Source organism: Myxocyprinus asiaticus, chromosome 22, assembly GCF_019703515.2.
Source record: "Myxocyprinus asiaticus isolate MX2 ecotype Aquarium Trade chromosome 22, UBuf_Myxa_2, whole genome shotgun sequence".
Lineage (NCBI taxonomy): Eukaryota > Metazoa > Chordata > Actinopteri > Cypriniformes > Catostomidae > Myxocyprinus > Myxocyprinus asiaticus.
In genome coordinates, this window is record NC_059365.1 from 35,161,543 (window position 1) to 35,181,855 (window position 20,313).

Genomic DNA, 20,313 nt, shown 5'->3' on the forward strand with positions numbered 1-20,313 from the left:
AATCTTATCGACAGCCCCTACCGAGAGCTGAGTGCCGCCTCCCGTGGTGTTTAATCATTCAAATACTGCCACTTCACTTTAGACATCAAACCTGCTCCGTACCGGCCCTGCACATTGATTACGACCTTCTCTGAACATTTTATATGCTTGAGAATCTACTTTAAACACACCATTAGTAGAGAGTTGTTGATTTTTGCTTAAAGAAATGCTTAATATTAGTTATGTTTTACATGACTTTTTTTTTTTTTTTCTCACCTTTGAAACGTATTTATTCAAATTGTCGCAAGCCAGATTCAAACCCATGTTGTTCACATGAACACCACAGCTCAAAGTGTCAGAGCAGCTGCGGTAACTGCCAGGCCATACCTCTATAAGCTGTTTATTGGCTTTTGTTTTTGTTTTTTGTTTTGTTTTGTCTTTTTGACGCTTTATTTAAAGAAACAATAAGGGGCCGTTCAGACTGAACATATTTTTGCATCTGTGCTGTTTGTCAATTGCTTTGTTTTTGTTTTGTTTTTTTGTTTTTTGTTGTTTTTTTTTTGTTTGTTTTTTTGGCTTTTAGACATTTATATAAACAATAAGGGGCTGTTCACACTGAACCTATTTTTTGAAACACTAGGCCACGGATCTGACAGCTCTTTTTTTTTTTTTTTTATCAAATATACAGGTGCATCTCAATAAATTAGAATGTCGTGGAAAAGTTCATTTATTTCAGTAATTCAACTCAAATTGAGAAACTCGTGTATTAAATAAATTCAATGCACACAGACTGAAGTAGTTTAAGTCTTTGGTTCTTTTAATTGTGATGATTTTGGCTCACATTTAACAAAAACCCACCAATTCACTATCTCAAAAAATTAGAATATGGTGACATGCCAATCAGCTAATCAACTCAAAACACCTGCAAAGGTTTCCTGAGCCTTCAAAATGGTCTCTCAGTTTGGTTCACTAGGCTACACAATCATGGGGAAGACTGCTGATCTGACAGTTGTCCAGAAGACAATCATTGACACCCTTCACAAGGAGGGTAAGCCACAAACATTCATTGCCAAAGAAGCTGGCTGTTCACAGAGTGCTGTATCCAAGCATGTTAACAGAAAGTTGAGTGGAAGGAAAAAGTGTGGAAGAAAAAGATGCACAACCAACCAAGAGAACCACAGCCTTATGAGAATTGTCAAGCAAAATCGATTCAAGAATTTGGGTGAACTTCACAAGGAATGGACTGAGGCTGGGGTCAACGCATCAAGAGCCACCACACACAGACATGTCAAGGAATTTGGCTACAGTTGTTGTATTCCTCTTGTTAAGCCACTCCTGAACCACAGACAACGTCAGAGGCGTCTTACCTGGGCTAAGGAGAAGAAGAACTGGACTGTTGCTCAGTGGTCCAAAGTCCTCTTTTCAGATGAGAGCAAGTTTTGTATTTCATTTGGAAACCAAGGTCCTAGAGTCTGGAGGAAGGGTGGAGAAGCTCATAGCCCAAGTTGCTTGAAGTCCAGTGTTAAGTTTCCACAGTCTGTGATGATTTGGGGTGCAATGTCATCTGCTGGTGTTGGTCCATTGTGTTTTTTGAAAACCAAAGTCACTGCACCCGTTTACCAAGAAATTTTGGAGCACTTCATGCTTCCTTCTGCTGACCAGCTTTTTAAAGATGCTGATTTCATTTTCCAGCAGGGTTTGGCACCTGCCCACACTGCCAAAAGCACCAAAAGTTGGTTAAATGACCATGGTGTTGGTGTGCTTGACTGGCCAGCAAACTCACCAGACCTGAACCCCATAGAGAATCTATGGGGTATTGTCAAGAGGAAAATGAGAAACAAGAGACCAAAAAATGCAGATGAGCTGAAGGCCACTGTCAAAGAAACCTGGGCTTCCATACCACCTCAGCAGTGCCACAAACTGATCACCTCCATGCCACGCCGAATTGAGGCAGTAATTAAAGCAAAAGGAGCCCCTACCAAGTATTGAGTACATATACAGTAAATTAACATACTTTCCAGAAGGCCAACAATTCACTAAAAATGTTTTTTTTATTGGTCTTATGATGTATTCTAATTTTCTGAGATAGTGAATTGGTGGGTTTTTGTTAAATGTGAGCCAAAATCATCACAATTAAAAGAACCAAAGACTTAAACTACTTCAGTCTGTGTGCACTGAATTTATTTAATACACGAGTTTCACAATTTGAGTTGAATTACTGAAATAAATGAACTTTTCCACGACATTCTAATTTATTGAGATGCACCTGTATTTATAGGAACAGTGAGAAATACGGCAGGCAAATAATGGTGAGAAGAGGCGGGAATGGGACTAGAAAAACATTACATTATAATTATTTTTATAGTCATTTTAATTAAGTTGAAAATGTAGCATGCTTGGTCATTCGATTTGTTTCCTAAATGGTGAAAAGTTGCTAAATTCCATCTGCAGTTTATATTATTGTTGCGCAGTTAATCACATTGTCACATTTGTTGGCTTCCTAATCTTACATAAGCAGACATTACATCTAAAGAAAGTGACTGTATTTATTATGTAAATAGGCTTGCATTGCAGTTACAGGACTTTACAGCTTTAAAGACTTTTGCTCTTGTGTCAGCAGCAAGTGGGCAGCTGTTTCTGTTAAAAATTAGAGCTGGTGTTGATAAAATAGCTGCAGTCTCAGCAGCTTCAAAGGATTGTGCTCTCAACCACTTGCCTTGAGTATGGCACCTAAAATCTGCCACTTTTAAGTTTTCCGTAATGGGAAAAACTGCGGCCATCCATACAGATATCCAGGTATTTCTGTTATCACATAGCAAGCATGTGAGGACTGAGAAAATGTAATCCCTTCTCTTTTCCTCCCGATAACACATTTCTTTCTCTGTTTGAACTGTCCGTTTCTGACTAAGCATTTCCTCCTTTTTGTACTTATAGGCCCTTTTGTTGTTTGTTTTCTCTGTAGACTACGAAAAGATGTTTGGTACCAAGTGCCATGGCTGTGACTTCAAGATTGATGCAGGGGACCGTTTCCTTGAGGCGTTGGGCTACAGTTGGCATGACACTTGCTTTGTCTGTGCTGTAAGTCATTTTGATGCATTGGGACCTGTTCCAAAACCAGTCTTGGACTTTCTGCACCACTATCAAGAAATAATTCTCCAGCCAGTGACAGACATATCTTTCTACAGTGGCTGCATTTAGATGCACAAATATATTAGTCAGAACTTGTATAAAGCAACTGAATGTTAATTAAGCCATTATTCCGGTCCAGACAGCTGAAATATGCCTGTATTATTATTATTATTATTATTATAATTTAAAATACACATTTTCAACTGAAATGAGCTGCAAATGAACTGTTAGAACCATCAATGGCAAATATGAGTAACACATTATATTTAAGTATTTTAGCTGTCCCTTCTTGACCCTCTTCACCTCCAAGAGTTCTATGCTTTCAGGATTGGTGATGTTTCATAAACACCTGAAATATGGACAATTGTACTTTCCCCTAAAAGTGGTAACCCTGAATCATGTTCATTGTCTAATGACTGTAATCAGAAACCCCATTCAGCTGTTTTCTAAATAGATCAAATGGCATCTACTGTAAATAGTTCCTTTTGTTTTAGCTCTAAGGTTGAATAAGAGTTTGATAAATTTCTCTTGTGTAATCTTCAAATTTGTTTTTTTCCAGATCTGTCAAATTAATCTGGAGGGGAAGACATTCTATTCAAAGAAGGACAAGCCACTCTGTAAAAGTCACGCCTTTACTCCAGTGTGAGGCTCCGACTCTTCTTCAGGGGAGAGAGGAAGCAATGGAGACTGGGGGGGGGGGGGGGTGTCTACATGCCAAACAAGACTAAGTACTAGACTTGAAGCCTATAGCATATGGCTGACTGACAGAGTGATGGATATAATAGCTATGCTGGCTTTCACTTCGATCTGCATTTACAATGTGTGTGTCATTCAGAAAAGCACGTATCTGAATTTTTGATAAAAGGCAGATTGGCCTCAGTTTTGCTGTGTTACAATGCCAGTCATTCAACTGAAATGAGCAGCTTACAAACCACCACTGGCAGGTATGGATAACACCGTTTTTTTAGCTGTCCCTCCTTGACTCCTCCCCACCTCCAAGAGTACTATACTTTCAGCATTTATGACATTTCATAAACGCCTGAAATCCAGACCATTGTACATTCCTCTTACATTCCACTACAATTTTTTTTTTATGTAGGCTACACTTATTAGAGGTGATTGGTTTGTTTCTGTATTCCTGAAGAACTTGTCTTAGGGTCATATTCCCCCAGAAAAAAAAAAAAAAGAGAGAAATAAGAAAATATATTATAATTAATTATATGCAAGTAATTAGAATAAATTATATAAAATTAAATAAATATATAATTTTAATTAATGTACAGTTATTAAGATATAAATTAATGAATCAATGTATAAATAAATAATTGCTCCAAAAATGTTCATTTGTGGACAGTTACATTTTTAAAATTAAGCACCCTAAATTCTAAAAGCATTTGAACATCATTGTAGTATTTGCTGTTCTGACTTTTGAAATTGATAGCAATTAAAATAAAGCAATTATTGTATTAAAAAAAGGAATAATAATAGTAATGAAAATCTAATTAGAATCAGCAGTGAGTATAATGGGAATAAAAAGAAGGCTTAAAACATCCAGATACATTACAGTAATGAGAAAATGTAGCCCTAAAATTGGTGTAATTCTTGTTGTGCAAATATATATATATATATATATGTGTGTGACCTCGACCTGTTTTCTTAAGATTCACCCATCTCATCTACACTTACATGTGTAGTTATAGTCCAACATTCTTTCCTCTCCTCACAAATAAGGACAAAGCAGTTTCCATATGACGAGTGAAGCAATCTAGTTTTCTTCAGATCCATACAATCTGTATTGTAGGCTAAAGCATTGAGCATATGATCTACTCAGACAGGATCTGAAAGTGGATCCTCAATCCTCTAGCTACTGTGCAGCCTACTTTCTGCTCTGCCTGATTTGCTGTGCCAGGGTACTTAAGGTAATGGCAAACCACAGAGGAATAAAATGCCCCTGGCAGCTGCACTGAAATACATTAGCACTGATTGCATGCATTTCATTCTGACCCAACCAATGGTCTATACATGGCTTCAATACTAAACATGCCACATTCATCTACTCTAATCAGCCAGGTAGTTCTAATTAAGGAAAGGCCTATGATACTGTAAAAACATGGTTTACATTGGCTGCACATGAAACCTGCTGTTATATGGTCACTTAGTAATTAAAAGCATTTGTTTGTATTTACTTAATGTATTAAAAATCTGTCTGGCCATTTCAGAGTTTTAAAGGGTGAATATAACGAAAACATGTCCAGTTCACATTTCATCCCATAATCAACGGGAATAAATTAGAAATTATATTTTGCATGGGGGGTGGGGGGAATGCAGTATATTTTAGAACATCATCAATTCTCATTAATGTAACAGGATTTTTACTGTAATACGTTAATTTGTATTTAAAAAAAATAGGGCTTCTTTTTCCTTAAGATAGATAGATATATATATATATATATATATATAGATATATATATATATATATAGATATATAGATATATATTGGGTTGAAATATCACCCAGACATGTTCTTAAAGGACTATTCCGGGTTCAATAAGAGTTAAGATCAATTGACAGCATGTGTGGCATAATGCTGATTACACTAAAATTTTTCAACTCATCCCTTGTTTATTAAAAAACAAAAAACAAAACATGGTGGCTACTGCAAATGAATTACAATGGAAGTGAATGGGGCCAATCCATAAACATTTAAATACACACTGTTTCAAAAGTAAAGCCACAAGACGTAAACATTATACATGCTGACATGATTTTAGTGTGATAAAATCGCTTACTAACCTTATCAATTTAAAGTTATAGCCAGTATTACAACTTGGTTGCCACGACAACGCAACGGCGTAAACTCACTAAAAGTGAATTTATCACACTAGATTCACATTAAGATGCATATTGTTTATGACTTGTGGCTATACTGTTAAAACAGTGTGTATCTGAATGTTTATGGACTGGCCCCATTCACTTCCAATGTAAGTGCCTCACTGTAGCCACTATTTTTAAATAAATAAGAGTCGAAAATATTTTCTGTGGTTATCAATATTATGCTACAATTTATGTCGATTGAGCTTAACTTGTATTGAACCTGGAATATTCCTTTAACAGGTTTCATGAGGTTTACTCTTAGGAGACAAGTTGTTTATGAAAGCACCTATGCCATGAGGGCACAAAAAATTATTACTTTTTCAAAGAGCTACTGTAGTCCCTATTGTATACAAGTACCAATATGTTTACGTAATCTATCATGCTAGTCTGTATCCCATCTCACCAGTCATGATAGCTGTTCTTTAGTGCATTTGTGTGGGAATCAGATGCTGTTGGAATGTTAACTCCTATATTTCCCTCATCACAATCTCCTGTGCCTAGGAAACACAACACTTCAATATCCTGCTCTTAGAAAGCTATATATTTGAGCTAACAGACCAATTTTTGTACTTTTTTTTTATATTGACAATGCTTTATGTATCAAGTGCCTTTTTGATAGCTTTGCAACCTTAAACTATTATATGTGTGTCTTTCAAAACTGCTGTATTCTTGTGCACATTGAGATGTTTCTATGTGAAATTATGTGAGACATTTAGTCAATAAATCACTTGCAGTCATCTTGCCATGTGCTGACTTTGCTTACTTAATCATACTGTACGAATATCACTGAAATTGCATTTTCTATACACTTTTGAATGTTAGCTCTATAAATCCTGATTATTTCAAAGGCTATGCCATCCACAAGGACTCAATCCTTTTGAAGTCAAACGTCTGTCATGAAATATTGTACACCATGCTGTTTGTGGTAGCACAAATCACCCAACTCCTCTTGTAACAATATATAATTTATTTACATCCATTTTGGGTTCAATTACTATACATACCTTTTTCTGAAATTTCATAGAGATATATATACATAAGGCCAAGTAAATACTTGAAAGCACTTAGAAATGAATTTCCAAAATTCTACCCACAAATCCATATCATTGTCCAAAAAGTACAGAAAACTGTCTGTGAAAGAGGGCTTCTTATGATCACAAAATCATTGACGACAATTTACATTGACGAGGAAAATGAAAAGCAACTTCACAAAAAAAAAAAAAAAAAAAAAAAAACATAATAGAAAAGAATTGTACAATTGCATAAGCGCTATGGCATGTAATAAATACAGCATTTTGACTTGCAGAAAGGCATGGAACATTGAATTAATAAGTCGAATCGAAGAACATTCACAGGTACACAATTCTACTGTTTTCAGTTCAAAAAGTAAGTGGAACTCCGTGGAAAGAAACTGCGCACACACATTCATTTACACAGAACAGCTATGAATGAGGCTGACAAAATGTACAGTCATGATAAGAGATAGCTTTTCTTGAAGAATGAGTATCATGAGATCAGCCAACAACAGGTTGTTGGAATGATTTTATGTCTGTGAAAAGAACAAAATGCACGTAGATTGATGAGAAATTAACTTAAGCAGAGGCCCAGACAGAAGTGGTGTTGGGGAGTAACGATGCTACTAACTTAGCTATTTTCACAATGGTGTAGCTTTTCCAGTAACGAACTACATTTTCCAACGAGTAGTGCTGTAGCGTCACAAACGGTACATTTGTCACTTTAAATTGCGAATGGAGCCGAAGGAATATTCAAAAGCACTCACCTAATCCGTAGGGATGGAGATCAATCCTAAAGTATCGATACTTCCAATACGGATGCTGTATTGAGAATATAGTTCCTCACAATTGATATTAGTATTTAATTACCATGAAAACCCATACCAAAACAAATCGAGGGGTGCCACATGCTTGCCACAAATTCGCCACTCATTAATTTTCACATGCAAATGAGCTTTGCGTCAAACTCTTCATTGTCGCCAAAGGTTCACCACTAACGCTGAAGAGCTGCAAACTTCTGACAAACATTTGCGGCGAATAAGCTAATCTGAATGTTAAAATAATGAGTGGCAAATTTGCGGTAAGTTTGCAGCAATTTTTTGGCAACTCTAGATTTTATTTGTAAGGGAATGAATGCATATCGGAAACTTCAAAGTGAAAAAAGAAGTATATATTATCAAATGATTGCATACGATAGGAATTATTTGTTCTCATCTTAACGCGAGAAATTCTGAACGACACAAGCAGTCACAGACAGCACTCGCGCCGCACAACGCTTGTTCAAAAAGATGGCGCAGTGCTTGTCTGTCGTAATGAAAGAAAAACAAACAGCTTCTACTAAATAAGGACAAATCTATATGTGACATGATGGGTTTGTTTTTTTTATTTTTTTCATCAAGAGATGTTAAAGTGTGGAAAATGTTATGTAGTCTGTGTTAATAAATGATTAACTGCAGTCTCTCAGTGAAATGTCCAGCGGGGGACGCCAAAAGCGAGTGAAATTATATTGTAATCAGACTAGGTTTTTCAGGTGATTAGTCGGAGTTTTAATGAGTAACGTACCTCCCTAAACTACAACTTTAACCTAAACTTAACCAATAGTGATCTAAAATCAAATGAGAGGCAGACACATAACAGACATCCGTAACCAATGCCTAAACCTAACGGATAGTGTCCAAAAACAAAATTACATTTCATGTTGCTTCTATGAGACTCTCATCCCACGGGTTAGCTTTCTTGACTGGTCTCCAAACTTGGCCTTCCGAGTCCAAAGTCCAACATTTTATCAGGTGAGCTACCCCAGAAGCTAATAACATTGGAATAAGTGTATAAATGTAGGTGAGTCTGTAATTCAAACATTAAAATTTCTCGTTTTTCAAATGATGCATTATAATAAAAATGTTTCGATATCATAACATAGCAGTGTGTGAGTAATAGTGTGAAAAATAAGTGTTTATAAAGTCATAATCATCCGTTGTACTCGTGATTTATGTGAAAGTGAATAAAACGCACAGTTATTGTAGTGTATCTTGTGTTAATTAAAGCAGGAATCTGCAGCAAAATGTAGAATTCGGCAGGTAAAACTCAGTTTGCAAAAATGTTATAATAACATTAATTCTATGAGACTAGGTTGCGTAATTCTGTTGTAACCATGACTGTAGTTAAATAGTTTTGTGGTTAATATGGTTTTACTACAAATACCATGGTTATACTATAGTTACTGTCACTGATCTATAATCTAGATATAGTATAAAGATAAGTGGTTACTGTAGTAAAACCATGGTTAATTTCTGTAAAGTTGAACAAAACAGAAGTCAAATAATTTTCCATTTTAGGCCTTTAAAGGTACAAAATATGGACCTTATAAATAATATTTAAAATGACCCATTTCATCCCAAGAATAATAATAAAAAAAAAAAAAGTATATAAGTGGTATTGCCCATCCCTACTAAACAGTCCTCTCTCTCTCATGTAACGCTGGGCTAGTAAATCCAAATCAAGTGAATCGGTCCGTTCGGACAGTTCATGTACATAAAGCGGTTTAAATAAACGATTCCCTTTTATTTAGCGTTGGGAACTCCGAATCATTTTAGTGAGTCATCTCTTTTGGACAGTTCATATAAATGAACTAGTTTGCATAAACGATTCACTGATTCACTTGAGCCCCACGAAGTCTTAGGCCACGTCCACACTAATACGTTTTCATTTGAAAAGGCATCTTTTTCTCTACGTTTTGGACTTCCTTCCACACTGAGACTACGTTTTTGATCCGAAAACTGAGCTTTTCGAAAACGCTCTTCCAAGTGGATAAACTTGAAAACGGCATCTTCATGTAGTAGTGTGGACAGAGGAAATGGAGATATCTGAAAACGATATGCGTTGTCATGTGACAGTGTCACGTGATCCATTCTTCCCAAAACAGCGCTGTTGTTGTGCCTGTTATTAACTTTGATAGCGCTGTTAAAGATAAATGTTACTTTGTACAACCTTCACAATGCATTCCTTCAATGGCGACGAGAAGTTTACTCAGAATTGCTGTCCGGCGACAGAACACGAGGAATGGTGATTTTTCGCATACGCATTAAGGGGATTTAAGAGTTTTCATTTGTTTCAGTGTGGAAGAGAAACTTTTGGAAAATGCTTGAAAATGGCAGTGTGAATGGAGAGCGTTTCGAAAAACGAAAATGCTGTTTTCAAATGTATCCGGATTAATGTGGACGTACAAGTATAAATCTATTTTCAATATAATGTTGTCACCCTATTGCTTAAAACATATGATAATTAACCATGGTTTTAGTATAGTAATGGGCACAGATTCTCTGTGGGCTTTATTCATTCAGTATAGAACAAGTTTTGAAAAATATGTAACGTGTCTGCTTGAACTCAAGGGCGTAGCCAGGAAATTACTTTTGGGTGGGCCTCAATAAAAATGCATGGGCCAAGTTTTAGGGAAAAAAAAATGTAACCAAATTTTTCTTAACAACAGAAAAGCGACACATTCTTTCACACTTTCAGATCTCAGAATTTGTGCATTTTTTCAAACTTATTAATAAACATATATTTGAAGTCAAAGAATGATCTCTTATATTCTGGGTGGGCCTGGGTCTAATTTGGGTGGCCCACCCTTGGCTACGCCACTGCTTGAACTCAAACCTGAGGGTTACAAAATTGACTTTTATTTTGAAAACGCATTCGGTAGCACCGAATCCTCATCTAAATTCTCTCACAGGTAGGCCTACTTATAATTTACTGGCACGTCACTCTGTTTTGTGTTGAGACTGTGTAGGAATTTGAGGATTTTTTACCCATACACCATCAGCATAAGAACAAAAAAAACAAAAAAACAAATGGTGTACAAACATATGGCAAAAACAGTCTAAACCTCAAACATTGCAGAAAGAACCAACTCAGTGCTATATAACCAATGAACAGTAGGCAAACACTTCACAGGTTATACTTCGACAAATATTACGTCAGTTGTCTTTTTTGGCTCGTTATTAAAATATCATTTACAATTACTTTACAAAGTGCGATATTAAATATTTAAATTGTTTTTACCAGTGAAATGCTCAAAATTAAGATGTTGCCTGATGCACATGAAAATGATTGATGTAAAATTCGGAACGTTAATTGTACTCCATTAATAAAAGTACATTATTTAATATATCGGCATAGATATAAAATAAAAGCTTCTGATGGCTCATACACTTTGGTTGCTGCAGAGATGTTATATATAAACTAAAAAAGTACATATCTACAAGACATTATGACCTTCGTAGATACTGTATAAAAAAAAATACAATTAGCTGATTAGTTGTTTTTACAAATACCACCAAGTGATTTTACGGGAACCTTTCAAAAACATAATGTACAAAAACCATGAAAAACGTACATTATGTGGAAAAAAATGGGCCTTTTTAGTGAGTTCTCTGTTAGCTGAGTGAAACAGGCCTGTTTATTCCTACACCCAATTCACTGTTGAGAGAATGTGCCTCATTCTTCCAACCGTCTCCATGGCCTATCATCAAGATGAAAGTGGCCAATGTGTGATCTACAGTTTTTATCATCCTTCATTTGTAATGAAACATTCTCACATTCAAAAAATTCAGACAATCAAACTGCGTAATGCACATTCACAGAAAAATAACACTCACAACATGGTGTTCAATTCATGAAAACTAAAACAGTTGTTGAGTTTCGATGAAGGTTCCCTGGATGGAACATTTGCGTTTTAGGGGGTGATCTCCTGCAGATACGAATTTGCCCTGGAGCCAAAATGGCTTTCCGAGAAACATACAATCCTTAAATATGAATGAGAATAGCAATGAAATATTTGGTAGTTTTGCATTTTCTCTTTATAAGAAAACCTTTGCAACCAGGGTTTTTTTTCTACCTTTATAAACTTCGAATATAAATTTGAAATATTTCATCAAAATTGAGAATTCTAGACTTGCAGGGGGTAGCACTGACATAAGAGGGCTATGAGAAAATGCTTTGTAGAATACCCTTTTCTCAAAATATCAGTGTCTGTTAAAAGCAACAATAAAAATGGTGTTCTTCAAAATGTTCAGGTCCCTGATCACCCATTCCAAAAAATCCTTGCTTATTTACCGATTATCCACTCGGACCGCAACATACCCATTGCATTGAGTTGAATTTGGGACTTTATGGCTTCATGTAGTAGAATAGACACATTAAGTGCACAGGGGCAGAAGAGAAAACTGATGGCTCTCACAAAAAAATAAAAATAAAAATAAAATCCTCATTAAGTTTTTGACCTGAAATTTACAGAACTTTTCTCTAAAAATTTAAATGCTCTGTGAGGTAAGAAATGTGCGGCCAAAGGAAATTGTCATCGATATGTGTTTGCATATTGCTAAATGGTACACATTTACAAAATGCATGTCACATATTTAATTTGTTTGCAAAATATCCACCTTACCTATCTAGTGTACACATTCCATATGATATCTCTCAACTGATTTCATTTCAGTTTCCAGTCCGATATAAATATATCAATGTGTCTAACGTAAAAGTTGTTAGAAAAGACGTATTGGTCAGCTGTGGGAAGGGCCAGAACCATTTCTGAAAATCACTATACACCTTTTTTTTTTTTTTCTAAACAAATGGAGTTTTGTTCAGAGAAAGGGGCATTTCGTCTCAGTTCACAGTACATCTAAAAGCCCTGCCAGGTTTCTCCAGCTCTTGCTGTTGTTTTTTTTTTTCTTTCTATTTTTTCCCTATTCACTTGGGAAGTGGCCTTATATAGTTGGGTAAACCCTGTTCTTTGATTTTTTTCTCGTGTTTGGTGGGGCGGGCAGAGGGTCTCATCCTTCCCTCAACCCATCATTCAGAGACATGGCTGTTCTGCTCCAGTTTGAACGTGTCAGCACTCCCCGTCTGACACCAGGAATATCATAGCCTCCTGCTTGCCAATCTCAGCCATCACGGCAGCGAGCTGATTGAGATTACCGCTGTGGAAGTGCTGGGCCTCCCATAAGTCCAGGATCACTGATGTGGGGCTTGATTTGGACGCAAAGAAACTCATGTGCCTGGTGAAAAGAGAAAATACTAATTACATAAAGGAGATGCACATATCTCACCCCAAAAATCGAAATAAATTATTTAATTATATTTAGAACAAATAGCATAAAGGCTGTTTTTTTAGGATCAGGTGAATTGTGTAATTTCTTCACCACTGGTCAACAAACAGTTGGTCCCACCCAAAACTGACACCATTGGTTGAGCCAAACTTACTGTGTCGGGATGCTCAATCAATCAGGGAAATGTTTTGAAACACCACTGTGTTCATATTTTTCTGGAAAATCAATCCTCTTACTTATACAGTAGCTATCTCTGCATATCAAGATGGCCGAGAAGACAGTCAAACAGTCAACAGTCCAAAAAACACACGCTTCAGCTTTAAGACTTTTTGCATTGTGACAGGATGATTTTTATTACTGTAGTTATAGAGTAAAGAGATTTTTTTTTTTTTTTTTGGCATTACAGTAATGCAAATTTGGAGGTAAAATTGGCTTAACATGAAAATAGTGTCAGAAAACAACTCTAAATGGTTTGAAAAATAGGCTTCATTTTTATGTAAAAAATCATTTATTTTATAATTCAAATTTATATAATAAAATGAAATATAAAATGATAAATTATAAATTATAAAAAATATATAAAAATAGATTTTATATTATATAAAATATGATCCACTTCTTCTTTACAGCTAGACACAATGGATTTTACGTGATTTTTAGAGCTTGATCACCATTCACTTACATTGTATGGACCAACAGAGCTGAAATATTCTTCTAAAAACCTTTGTCGGTGTTCAGCAGAAGAAAGAAAGTCATACACATCTGTAATTCCATGACAGTGAGTAAATGATGAGAGCATTTTCCTTTTTGGGTGAACTATCCCTTTAATCAAGGATTGAATGTTATTATTACTATTATTATTATTTTTTTATAAACTAAATGAACTAGAACATCAAAAAGCTTATCTTGCATTGTAAGCCAATACATACATCTAACTGGACATATTACTGTAGTTGGTCCATGTAGAAATGTGTGACATCTACTATTCCCCATCCCCATATACTCACAGATATTCTGGATCTGAAGCTATCTACCAATGAAAGACAACTAAATTCTACAGAATATTGGTTCTACACCCTTTGTTAACTCTTCAACTAAAGCAGCACTGCAATTTCATTTGATAATTTATCTACTGTGGCTCTCAGTCCTCTAAAAGCGTAAAGCCCAGGATGCATGTGACATTTACCATTGACCACCCTGAACCTTTTGGATCAAAGCTGATCAATAAGAACAAAGCAAGCCCCTTTCTGCAGCATATTAGATGTTGCGAGGTGCATCTCCCAAAGGAAGCTGAAGTAGATTGTTCGATCTAACGGCCTTTTTCTGTACCTCAAATGCCTGGGGCTTTAAGTGTTGTTTTCTACATGTGCTGTGTTCTTAGAGAGAAAAGGTTATATTTGCTTGTAGCCGCTGCTTTTAAGTCCTAAAAAACATTTTCCAAAGAGTATCATGAGTGAAAACCATTAAAACTAGTTCTACCTGTGTGAATTCTGTGCTTTTTCTTAACTAAGTAAATGAAAATTGAACGCTTTGGGCCAGTGTGCTAATTGAACACACACTACAACACTTTAAATAGTGATTAATTGGAGCAAGTAAACATTATTGGACAAATGAAGTCTGCCCATTATATTCCATTACCAGGAGGAAGTTCAGCGGTGTAGTAATTAAATCACTGCCTTGCAATTTCCTGTGAAAGTCTGTATTTAATATGCAAGTACAAAAATGCACCAAGGAAATCTGGTTTGAGCTTAAATGCTTGAAATAAGTTTTGTAGACAAATATAAATTGATGACCCATCATACATATTGTAGGATCTCCTTCAACATGGTTTAATGTTGTTACACTCCATTATTCCCATACTTGCATGTGTGTTATTTCAGAGTTTTGATGACACTGCCATTATTCTAAAATGTGGAAAACAGTAATAATAAAGAATGTGACCAGGTGGAATGAGTAGGTGTGTCTAAACTTTTGTCTGGTAATGTAAGATGCCTTACAGTGTTTTTCGAAAAATGTATTTACCCAACCCGAACAAAATCCTCCACTTTTGTAAAAGAGCATCCATTGTTAATCATGGAGAGAGGACCCTCTAAAATCCATAAGACAATCTTACCTATCGAGCTTGAGTCTCTGTGCCAGTAGTCTCCAGTCTGCTCCGTTGGGGCAGGGGGCATCCAGACTGCTGCAGATCTTCTGTCGGATGAGGTATGGGATCTGGAATGCGCTCGGGCCAGCCAGGGCAGGGGTGCAGTTGTCCATCAACAGAAAATCAGTGTCCATTGGTCTGATGTCCTGGACAGTAAATACATCAGGGGATTTAGAAAAGATGATTTAGACAGAAAGTGCTACCACAGTGATTCACAGGTGAAGGAATGACACATTACAGTGGTGGTTCAATACTTAGGACTTTCACTCTTTTGATCTGTGGTGGTTTACTTTGGTAGGTTTTGGAAAAAGGTTAAAAAGAATCTTTGTCATGTGCAAATGACTGTGCCAATTGAATTTCAAATTCAAATTCAAACTTAAACTAAACTTAAATTCAAATTCAAACTCAAATGTAAATTCAAATTCGCTGAACTGTTTAAGAAAATGATTACAAAGAACCTTCAGCATGTGCAAATTACCAAGTCAACTGAATTTAAAATTCAGACAACTCAAATTCAAACTCAAATTCAAATCAAACTCAAATCAAAATTCCAAATTCAAATTCACTGAACTAGGTTATGGAAAATGGTTAAAAAGGGTCTTTGGTATGTGCAAATGACCATGCAAATTGAATTTCATATTCAAATTCAAACTAAAATTCAAACTCAGATCAAAATTAAAAATTCAAATTCACTGAAATATGTTTTGGAAAATTGTTAAAAATAATATTTGTCATGTGCACATGACTGGACAAATTCAAATTTTACATTCTGATTCTTTGATCTACTGTAGGTTTAGGAAATCGTTAAAAAAAATATTGTGGCTTCTGCCAAGAAAAAATTCAAATCCTTATTCAAATAAGAATAAGTAAAAAGAACAGACCACATGTGCAAACCACAGTGTCAATTCAATTCACAATACATCTTGTTCCGAAGCAGCTTCACATAGAACAGTGACTCCACGGTTTTCAGGCAACAGGAGAGCTTACTGTCTGGTACCTTTAAGATGTTGAAGTCAAGAGTGAAGCTCTGTCCCTCTCCTTCTACCTGCCACACACACAGCGTGCAGGTGAGATCACAGGTGCTCAGGCTCTGTCTCTCTAGTGTAAAGGTGCAGTGGAGGGTCCGCTGAGAGCCGCTCCAGATGTGATAGAACGGGATCTCCTGAAGGACCAAAGAAATGTCGCACTGAATTATTATTGCTCATAAAGACATGAGCAGGTCCAAAATTAAGTAGAAATCTCCACAGAATTTGAACCCCTTTCATTTACAAAATATACATCCTCTATATCCTATGTGTATTAATGTATTAAATATCCCATCCTGACAGTTTGAGGCCTGTTGCTTAAGAAGTCCAGTATCCATAAACTCAGTGAGCTGTCCAAGCCCAGGTGCATCAGTTTTTGGACTAGTTTGTGAGGAATGATGGTATTAAAGGTTAAACTAAAATCAACAAACAGCATCCTCACATATGTGTTTGGCTGGTCCATGTGTGTGAGGGCTGTGTGAACAGCTGTTATGACTGCATCATCTGTTGATCTGTTGGTCCGATACGCAAACTGATGTTGATCCAGTTCAGCAGGGATGACAGCCTTGAAGTGAGTAAGAATCAGCCTCTCAAAACATTTCATGATGATAGGAGTTAGGTACTGGACGATAATCATGCAGACAGTTCACTGCTGTTTTCTTAGAGATTGGGACAATTATGGCTGACTTTAGGCAAGTGGGAACCACAGCTTGCTCTAATGAGAGATTAATCTCTACATACATTCTCTCCCCAAAATTATTTAAAACAAAATATCTATGGTTTCAAATTATAAAAGGATATGACAAGCCACTTATGGAGCGCTAACCCATAGGCCGCAGCCCGTAGGAGGACACTCTCGCAAATACATTCTCGCAACACCTGGACTATGCCAAAGTTTCCAAATTTTGGCAAAAAGTAAAGTTGTGACAGAAACAAACTTTGTGTTTGACATAAATGAACCTGAGAGAACAATTCAGTCTCTGCAGACAATACACTCTTTAATTTTTCATTAAAGGTTCTGCAGTTGCAAACAATTAATCCTGTTGAATTTGACGGACAGTAGGAGATGCAGACAAAGAACAAAGCCCAACACCTGATGATTTATGATGCTGTGGCTGCCGATGCAAGTCTAAGAATGCTCTTCTAAACCTATTGTTGGCGACATTTTCAAACGGAGCAGGAAAATAGTTTCTTTGTCTCTGAAAACAGCCAAACGTCCATAAAAGCTATTTGTTCCCCAAGGGGTTTTGAAATTAATTTATGGATAATTCAGTAGATATTATTCCAAATAAAACTTGAATTAAAACAATACATTAAGTCTATCAAATAAATACAATGTTTTTAATATGAAAGTTTCATTAGACTAACTGTTAACTTTATTAACACACCCAAAGTGGTCTTGTCTCATTAATTGTGTTGAGTAACATAACAAAAACACAGATAAGCACACTCCACATCAGACTACAAATCACTCATGAGCCAATCAAATGTCAAATCAATAAAAGGCACTATTATCACAGAATATGCAATACCTCAATTTGCTCTAATGGGGGAGCTGTTACACAGACTTAAAAGTACCACTGCAGAGAAAAATTAGGGACGTTCAGGTGAGAAAATGTTTCCTCTATGCACATTTGTGCTTTAACACTGTTAGCTGGCATCTTTAAATCCTCTGAGGAGCTTTTTTTCACCAAGATTTTCCTGTAGAATCCAGAGATGGCCCTTAGAGGCCTAGCATACATGATCCAGAAGGGGAAGTACGTGAAATCAGGCTCTGCAGCCTTGAGAATTTACATATTGGACTCTATTTAATCTCCTCCACTGGGAAAACGTCCTGAGATGGGCATAGTGGGTAAGCAAGACATATGAGAAAACTGCAGAACTCTCCATCCTTCTCAACTCAAGAAGCCGTTAACTTGTAGCCAAGGCCGCGCAAGTTATTAAGAGCAGATGTCCGAGGGTCCCAGCTCGCCAATTCACTCTGTTTATTTACTTATTTATTTTTTAACAGGCTTCCCAAACACTTCACCATCTGCCACTGGTCAGACAAACTGACAGCCCTGCCCAAAACTAATGCCAATGGTTGAGGACAAAGCTGTTATGTCGGGCTGCTCGGGATGCTCGAACATACAGAACAATGTTTTAATAGCGCCACAGAACCACAATGTTACCTGGATCGATAATTAAGGAACATGGCTTTTCCTACCACTGCTACGCAGATGATACGCAGCTCTCCTGTCAGCTTAGCCTGACAACCACACCGTCTCAGCTCGTATCTCTCCCTGCTTCTCTGAAATCTTGGCCTGGATGAAGGAACGCCACCTTCAGCTCAACCTTGCCAAGACAGAACTCCTCGTGATCTCAACCAATCCATTTGTTGAACACATCCTCACTATTCATTTTGGTTCAACTACACTAGCACCAACCAGGCCCGCTCAGAACCTGGGAGTGGTGGTAGATGACCAGCTTATCTTCACTGCCCACATCTCAGCAACCGCCCGTTCTTGCAGTTTCGCACTTTACAACATCAGAAAAATCTGACCTTTCCTGTCTGAATATGCTGCACAGTTCCTGGTCCAAGCTCTGGTCATATAAAGACTGGTCTACTGTAATGCCCTGTTGGCCGGCCTCACAGGTAGCATGATTAAGCCGCTGCAGATGGTCCAGAACGCAGCAGCGCATCTGGTCCTTAATCAGCCAAAGAGGGCTCACGTCACCCCACTCATGATTTCGCTACACAGATTACCTGTAGCTGCCTGAATCAAATTCAAGGCTTTGACTCTGGCCTTCACAACAGCCTGTGGAACAGCACCCTCTTACTTCATTTCACTCTTCCAGGTCTATATGCCAACTCGCTCTCTGTGGTTAATGAACGAGTGGCGCCTGGTGGTCCCATTGCTTAGAGGCACAAAGTCTATTTCATGATCATTCATTTTCTCTGTCCTTCTGTGGTGAGATGAGCTTCCAACCTCCAGACGATCTGCTGAAACCATCTCAACATTCAAGAACCAGCTGAACACACGTGTTTAGAGAGCACTTAACCAATCCACACTAAATGCACCTACTTAACCTTGTCTGTCTCTTTCTTCTATGCTAGCTTCTATACTATTCCAGCCACATTGGGAACTTGGCTGTGCGATACTGCAGATATTGTTGACTTTTGTATGACAAATTGCTTGCTATGCTCTTCATTTGTAAGTCGCTTTGGATAAAGGCATCTGCTAAATGAAAGACTGAATGTAAATGTACACTTTTTGTAGAATCAGCCTACAAATAGCTTATAGTTGTCTCTCCATCCATTTGGAACAGGAAATAGTATTTTGATAGCGAAAACATTGTAAAACAGAGGGAATCAGATATGAGCAAAAGAGGTTGTTAAGTAGGAACCAACCTGATAGCTGGCCATAAGTTTGCTTCTCCAGTGAGCCTGGGGCATGTCATGAATGGAGAGGCGCAGGTTGTGGTAGCTATCTTTGAAGAGCAGGACGTGTGGTTCGTCAATCAATCGACCACCCAGCTGTCTTTCCATCTGCATCACCTCCTGCAGAGCAAAAATTCACAGAGCAGTCGGTCAGGCCACAGCACTTACAGTATAACCCGCATTCCCTTTCTGTTTCCCCTCTGCTCAACAAATGTCATGGCAAGGTCACGCCGACTCTGCAGTTCTGCCGAGTTAAGGTCAGTGCTGCATTCACAGGTGGTGCGTTAATGAAGGACCAGACTGAGCTATTCGTCAAGCTCATTGTTTGTGCATCAAAGCAGTGTTATTATCAATGAGCACATTTGCATGCACACCAATATGCTGATAACTAACAATAATCAGTTTAATAAAAACAAAAAAAACAAAAAAACAAAAAAAACAAGGCAAGATCTGATTATTCTCTGCTTTTGATGTCAAAACGTCAACAGTCATGCATACAATACTTGTGCACTTTGGATGAGTTGGTAAGAATGCCAGTAAAGGTGTTTACATGCAGTGTGAAATCAGGGTAATGGGCAAAAATTATGTGTGCCAATCGTTTTTTGCTTAAACCATTTATGAA

The 20,313-nt window shown here is 37.1% G+C and overlaps 2 protein-coding genes across 3 annotated transcripts in view; one reads left to right on the forward strand and one right to left on the reverse strand.

The window, feature by feature from the left end:
• LOC127413419 (PDZ and LIM domain protein 7-like) overlaps positions 1–6,718 on the forward strand; it is a 71,012-nt gene extending 64,294 nt beyond the window's left edge. For both annotated transcript variants that reach the window (XM_051650565.1, XM_051650566.1), the window contains exons 10-11: positions 2,942–3,057; positions 3,668–6,718. In XM_051650565.1, the coding sequence (XP_051506525.1) occupies positions 2,942–3,057; positions 3,668–3,754 (203 nt within the window). In that variant the 3' untranslated portion in view covers positions 3,755–6,718. The remainder of the gene's footprint in view (positions 1–2,941; positions 3,058–3,667) is intronic.
• A 200-nt stretch (positions 6,719–6,918) lies between these two features.
• Positions 6,919–20,313, reverse strand: part of LOC127413416 (netrin receptor UNC5A-like) — a 377,604-nt gene continuing 364,209 nt past the window's right edge. Inside the window, exons 12-15 of the mRNA XM_051650562.1 lie at positions 19,662–19,811; positions 16,243–16,407; positions 15,213–15,391; positions 6,919–13,048 (exon numbers count right to left, since the gene is read on the reverse strand). Of these exons, the coding sequence (XP_051506522.1) occupies positions 12,883–13,048; positions 15,213–15,391; positions 16,243–16,407; positions 19,662–19,811 (660 nt within the window). The 3' untranslated portion in view covers positions 6,919–12,882. The remainder of the gene's footprint in view (positions 13,049–15,212; positions 15,392–16,242; positions 16,408–19,661; positions 19,812–20,313) is intronic.